Genomic DNA, 6,000 nt, shown 5'->3' with positions numbered 1-6,000 from the left:
TTTATTTTATTTTATTTTTGTTTTAGTGGGGTTTTTTTGTTTGTTTTTTTTGCTTTTTTGGTGGAGCTGCAGCAAATCCCAGGAAACGTGGAGCAGATGTGAATGTCTGGGGGTTCCAGCAGCCCTGGTGCTGAAGGAATCCCAAACTGCTGCATGTGGATTGAAATGTCAGCCCCGTGGTGGGGAGAGGCCTGGCACCATTTGTGTTTAACAGTTTTGCAAATGTGTTAGGTTGGCAATCACCCCGTTCTGGGTTAAAATTCTAATTTCACTCTTTTTTTCCCCCCTCTTTCCCTGCCGGCTGCTGGATGCAATATTCATGTACTGTTAAATCAAACACGCCATTAACAGCGGCAGAGGCAAATATTGAATTAATGGAAATATTCAGGTTGATGGGAGGTTCATGGGATCATGCTGGAGAGTGCTGGGTGTGAGCTCTGCCAGCAGCTGAACCCCTGCCCCTGGCGGGGCTCTGCCTGCAGGTGCCACAAAAACAGCCCCAGGTGCTGAGATCGAACTGGGGGAGATTGCAGCATTCACTGGGAGGGCGTGGATGTGAGCAGATGAAGCCAGGACAAGCCCTGAGCACTGAATATTTTAGGCTGTCCCATCCTTCTGTGGAGGAGCAGAATCCACCGGATCCTGCTGTGGAACAAATTCCTGTTTTCCAACCCCACATCCGCCGGCTCCTCCAGCCCTTGGCCCTGCCTGGGGCTGGGCAGGGACAGGGGCAGGGACCCTGGGAAGGGCAACAATCCTGGAATGGCTGGGGTTGGAAGGGAATTTAAATTCCAGTTCCATGGGCAGGGACACCTCCCACTGTCCCAGGTGCTCCAGCCTGGCCTTGGGCACTGCCAGGGATCCAGGGGCAGCCCCAGCTGCTCTGGCAATTCCAGCCCAGCCCCTCCCCACCCTGCCAGGGAACAATTCCCAATTCCCAGTATCCCATCCAGCCCTGCCCTCTGGCACTGGGAGCCATTCCCTGGCTCCTGTCCCTGCAGGCCTTGTCCCCAGTCCCTCTGCAGCTCTCCTGGAGCCCCTTCAGGCCCTGCAGGGGCTCTGAGCTCTCCCTGGAGCCCTCTCCTCTCCAGGGCAGCACCCCCAGCTCTCCCAGCCTTACCCAGGACACTTTTATGAACCATCCCTACCCCTGTGTCCCTAATTCTGTGTTTTGACAACACTCTCCAGTCGCTTTCCATATTTTTATGCCTCACTTCATGAATATTCTGAGCTGAAAACTCATCCTGAAATTGTTTCCTTTTTGTCTTCTCTTCCAGGAAACATTTGTGTGCAAAGTCTCCCTAATTTATGTAAATACGAAGGCGGCGGAGTTTTCACTTCACTGTTCCAAATTAAAAGTTCCCCAACATTTCCAATTAGCTGGAGAGAAAAGCACCTCTAAAAACATCCCAAAGCCAGCGAGGCTGGAGCAAAGGGAGCATTCCCATTGTGACACCAATGGAGGAGGCTCCAGGGGAGGGAATGAGAAGGGAATGGGAATAGAATGGGGGATTTGTGCCAAGGGGTGGCTGAAAACTTGGGAAAAAGGGCAAGGAAACTTCTGTCAGGGTTAAACCCAGCTCAGCGCTGCCCCTCGTCAAATCTTGGAATGTCCTGAGTGGGAAGGGACCCACAGGGATCATCAATCCCAAATCCAAACCCTGCCCAGACCCCCAACAACCCCACCCTGGGCACCCCTGGAGCTCTGGCAGCCTCGGGGCCGTGCCCATTCCCTGGGGAGCCTGGGCAGTGCCAGCACCCTCTGGGGGAAGAACCTTTCCCTGAGCTGCCCTGGCTCGTTTTCGAGGCCCCCTGGCTGCCCCAGGCTCCAGGAACTTTTCCTTTTCCATTCCCTGGCTGCAGACAGCAGCGAGTGCAGCGTGTTCAGCCACCCAGAGGCGGCAGAACTCTTCTGACAGGGATGATTTTATTGCCTTCACACCCCAGAGCTCAGCCCTCTCCTCCCCAGGGCCAGATAAGAGCTCGGTGTTGCTGTTTAAGAAAAAAAAAAAAACATTTTGGCACCGTGGCTGGCAGAAATATTGAGAGCTTCGTTCCTTCCCCCTCCCTCCCTCTCTCCCTCCTCTTGTAATCTTTGATAAAGCAAAAAGTGTTCTCCCAGAAAGGGATGCTAATTAACAATTAATTCTTTTATCTTCCAGCGCCGAGACTGGGAGACCTGAAGAAGATGTAGAATAAAATTAGTGGTAATTAGCTTTTTAGAGCATTAAATAAACAGCGACATGAACGATGGAGAATTAATGTTATGCATTTATTTTTAACAATATTTATCCAGGCGGTTTTTGAACAAGGCCCCGTGGCATTGGCTCCCTCTAACACAGGCAGCACCGAGGAATAATCACATTTAGGCTGTGTTCAGACAGCACCATGCAAATCAAAGAATAATGAAGAGGAGCCTCTTAATAGGGGCTTGGTGGCTCTGTGCTGGAATATCATATCAGGGCTTTGCATTCCTGTGGAGAACTCGGGAACTGCCACCCTCCATCACTCCCAGCCACAGGCACTGCCCGGGAATCCGCAGCCCTGGGACGAGGTGGAGCTGCCAGCACAGGAGTCTGCAGGGGTGGGGACAACCTGGGGACATCCTGGGGACGTCCTGGGGACAACCTGGGGACATCCTGGGGACGTCCTGGGGACCCAGCCAGGGAAGGACACAGAGTCCATCCCCAGTGGGGCAGAGATCGTGGGATAGCACAATATTCCAGGCTGGAAGGGACCCACGGGAATGATGGAATCCAGCTCCTGGCCCTGCAAAGTGGGATGGAGTATCCCAGAATATCAGAATATCCCAAGCTAGACCTACAGGGATCGTGGAATCCAGCTCCTGGCCCTGCACAGGGGGGCAGAGGTCACAGGATATTGGAATATTCCAGGCTGGAAAAGGACCCACAGGGATCATCCAGTCCAGCTCCTGGCCCTGCACAGTGAGATCACAGGGTCACAGAATATCCTGAGATGGAAAGGGACCCACAGGCATCCTGAGATGGAAAAGGACCCACAGGGATCATGGAATCCAGCTCCTGGCCCTGCACAGACACCCCTAAATCCCTCCCTGTCCCTGAGAGCATTTTCCAAGCCTAATTCCATGTTCCTGTCTCAAATCCCTGCTGGAACACCCAAACGTTGTGCGCTGATTCCAGCGGGGCCCTGGCTGTCCCCTGGAGGTGAAGAGTGCAGAGATCACAGATTTCAGCCCCAGCACATCCATCTCTCGGACTGACTGCATTTCTCCTTTTCTCTGCTGCTCTGGGCTTCTGGGGTCCCTCTGGACAGGGTTTTCCTCGTGGTTCTGTGCCCAGCAAATGTCAGGGTCGCTGGCACCCATGGAATCTCCCCCATCCACACACTGGGGACACTCAGGCAGGAAGGGCTCTCCCAAAATTTGGCTCCTGTTCAGCTGAACACGCCTGGGCTCATCCCTGTCCCGTTATGGCCGCAGCCAGGCTGGGAGGGGTGGGAGATGTCACACCCCGTCTGTGGGACAGTTTTACTGCTCAGGGCTGCGCTAATTAGGAAAGGAGCCTCGGCAGATGAACCTTGGGCACCATTCTTAATTAAGACTCTCTGCCAAGTCAGAATCAGAGAGGATAGAGGGGACAGAGGGGACAGAGGGGACGGAGGGGACAGGGCAGGGTCCCCCAGCCCTGCAGGGACCCGGAGCCTCCCGCTCCACATCCATCTCCCACCATCTTGCCTTAATTAAGGGAAACCTCATCACTGACAGGCTTCAATCAGGCCCCTAATGAGGAGCTGAGGGGCGCTAAATGCAGTCAGCTGATTGTCACCTGCTGAGGTGACAGTGGGAGGGTGGCAATGCCCCTGATTCCCTCCCAGAGTCCCACTGGGAGTGGGAAACCTTCCACTGGGATTTGGGACAGCACCCCTGCTCTGGGTCAGGGGCGGGCAGGGGGGTGGCCTGGGGGGACACGGGGACAGGGACAGCCCTGGGGACTGCAGGTGACACACACAGGGACAGGGACAGGGACAGGGACAGGGACAGGGACAGGGACAGGGACAGGGACAGTCTTGGGGACTGTGGCCACTCTGGGACAGGGACGTTGTGGCTGGGGGTAACCACACAGGGCAGGGACAACCTTGGGGACTGTGGCTGTGGGTGACACACGTGGGGCAGGGACATCCCTGTGGGGCTGTGGCTGTGGGTGACCATCACCATTTCCAAAGCAGGAGAGCGAGGGAATGTGAGTCATTCCAGAGGGAATCGGGAGTTCTACACTGTCGTGGTTTGAACAGACAGGTGTCTGCTGAGGAGGGCAGGAGCCTCCCCTGAAATGGGAAATGCAAACCCCCTCCCTCTGAATTATTTCAATTTTGAAATTGAGGGGCTCTCAGGCAAAGATATGGGAGCAGGAATAACAGTTCTTTGCTAGGGAAATGAAAACTCCAAATGCAAGAGCACAAAGAAAGCAGTGCAGAGTCAGAGCAGGCCCTGGCAGGCTGTGGGGCAGGGTGCTGGCAGCAGTCCCATTCCATGGGGGCTCAGCCCTCCTGCAGTGCCAGCTGTGCTTCTGCTGGAGCAGGATCCTGCACAAGGCTGGAGTTTTCCTCTGGAGCTCCAGGGGTGGTTATGGAGCTCTTGTCCTTTGGGAATGCAGTGGATAAGGCTGCTGTGGTGTTGGAGAGCTCAGATTGTATCCAGGTAGGAATGCTTGGCTGCTCCCCCTGGGCGCAGCCTCTGCCCATGGGATGCTGGAATTTTCTCAGCCATGCAGGGACACTCAGTGGCCATGGACAGAAGAGATCTCCTGGAGGGAGGATTGGCTGTGGGAGAGAGAAAGAAAACTGCCCAGAGAGCAGCAGAGAGCTGCCCCAGCTCTGACATGATAACAGAACACACACACACCTTACACCCATGAGAGACACACCCGTGATGGGAACGGCCCCTGCCGGCCTCGGCTTCTCCCTCCACTGCTCCAGTCCTTCACTCGATTTCTGTCCCGCAGCTCTGGGTGCTCCCAGCTGCTCGTTTCCCCCAGTGACACCAATTGCTCCGACAGGAGCTGTTCCCTCTCCAGGCAAACCTTGTCCCCATGGAATTCTCAGACCACCACTCCGAGTTCCCCTGCAGTGCCTCCACCTCATCCATCCTCCTCCAGGAGAATTCCAGCCTCTGCCAGGACTCCCTGGGGGCTCCTCCCTGGTGTGGTGCCACAGCAGGGATCATTCCCTGCCTCATTCCCATCCAGCAGCTCCTCAGAGGGGCCAGGGTCAGTGTAGGACCTTTTTTACAGCACCTCGTGCAAGAGTTTCAAGTCTCTCAGGCCTTACCTGCAGTCTCCACCTTTCCCTCTCTCCCCTCTCCTTCCACCCCTGGTCTTCACAAGGCCCCAGCGTGAGGAGCAGCAGTGGATTCTCTGTCAAGGACCCAAGTGCAGCACAATTTCTTTGGTTTTGTGTTTTCTTTCAGCTCTCACCAGCCAGGAATGAGCTCTGAGCCTGGAGATCCAAGCTCCAACCACAGCCCCAGGAGCTGCTCCAGCGAATCCAAACCCTCCTGCCTGGGCTCATTTGTTCCACTTCCCTCCGAAGGCAGCAATCAGAGCACTCCATCTTCCTCTAAATTGAAACTCGAGGGGAGATTGAAAAGGAGATGCTTGTACCACATAACCACCGACCTTCCGAGGAACTTTAATGCCTGAAACATCCTCGAATTTGTTTTGGCTCAATTCAATCTCACCTCAGCACAGGGCAATCTCTGCACCTGCAGATGCTGCCGGGAGGAACGAGCTGCTCTGAGGCAGCCTGGCAGAGGGGCAGGCTTGACTCCACTTCTCCCTAATGGGATTGATTAAAAGCTTTGCTCTATTAGCCCTGACACGGGGGCACTTTCATCCCGGGGATGTGCTGGGGTTCACCACTTGTGCTGCTGCTGGGAATCCCAGGTCCTGGCTGGCACCAGAGAGCTCCACAAATCCTTTTACCCTCGAGTCCAGCTGCAAATGGCTCTGTCCTCAATAACAG

The 6,000-nt window shown here is 55.0% G+C and overlaps 1 protein-coding gene across 1 annotated transcript in view; it reads right to left on the bottom strand.

The window, feature by feature from the left end:
* Positions 1-5,867: 5,867 nt before the first annotated feature.
* The window catches only part of MATN1 (matrilin 1), a 36,184-nt gene continuing 36,051 nt past the window's right edge, over positions 5,868-6,000 (bottom strand). The window contains exon 9 of the mRNA XM_053999110.1: positions 5,868-5,984. Coding sequence (XP_053855085.1) covers positions 5,868-5,984 — 117 coding nt within the window. The remainder of the gene's footprint in view (positions 5,985-6,000) is intronic.

Source organism: Vidua macroura, chromosome 25 (assembly GCF_024509145.1).
Source record: "Vidua macroura isolate BioBank_ID:100142 chromosome 25, ASM2450914v1, whole genome shotgun sequence".
NCBI lineage: Eukaryota > Metazoa > Chordata > Aves > Passeriformes > Viduidae > Vidua > Vidua macroura.
This window is presented reverse-complemented; position numbering and strand designations above follow the sequence as displayed.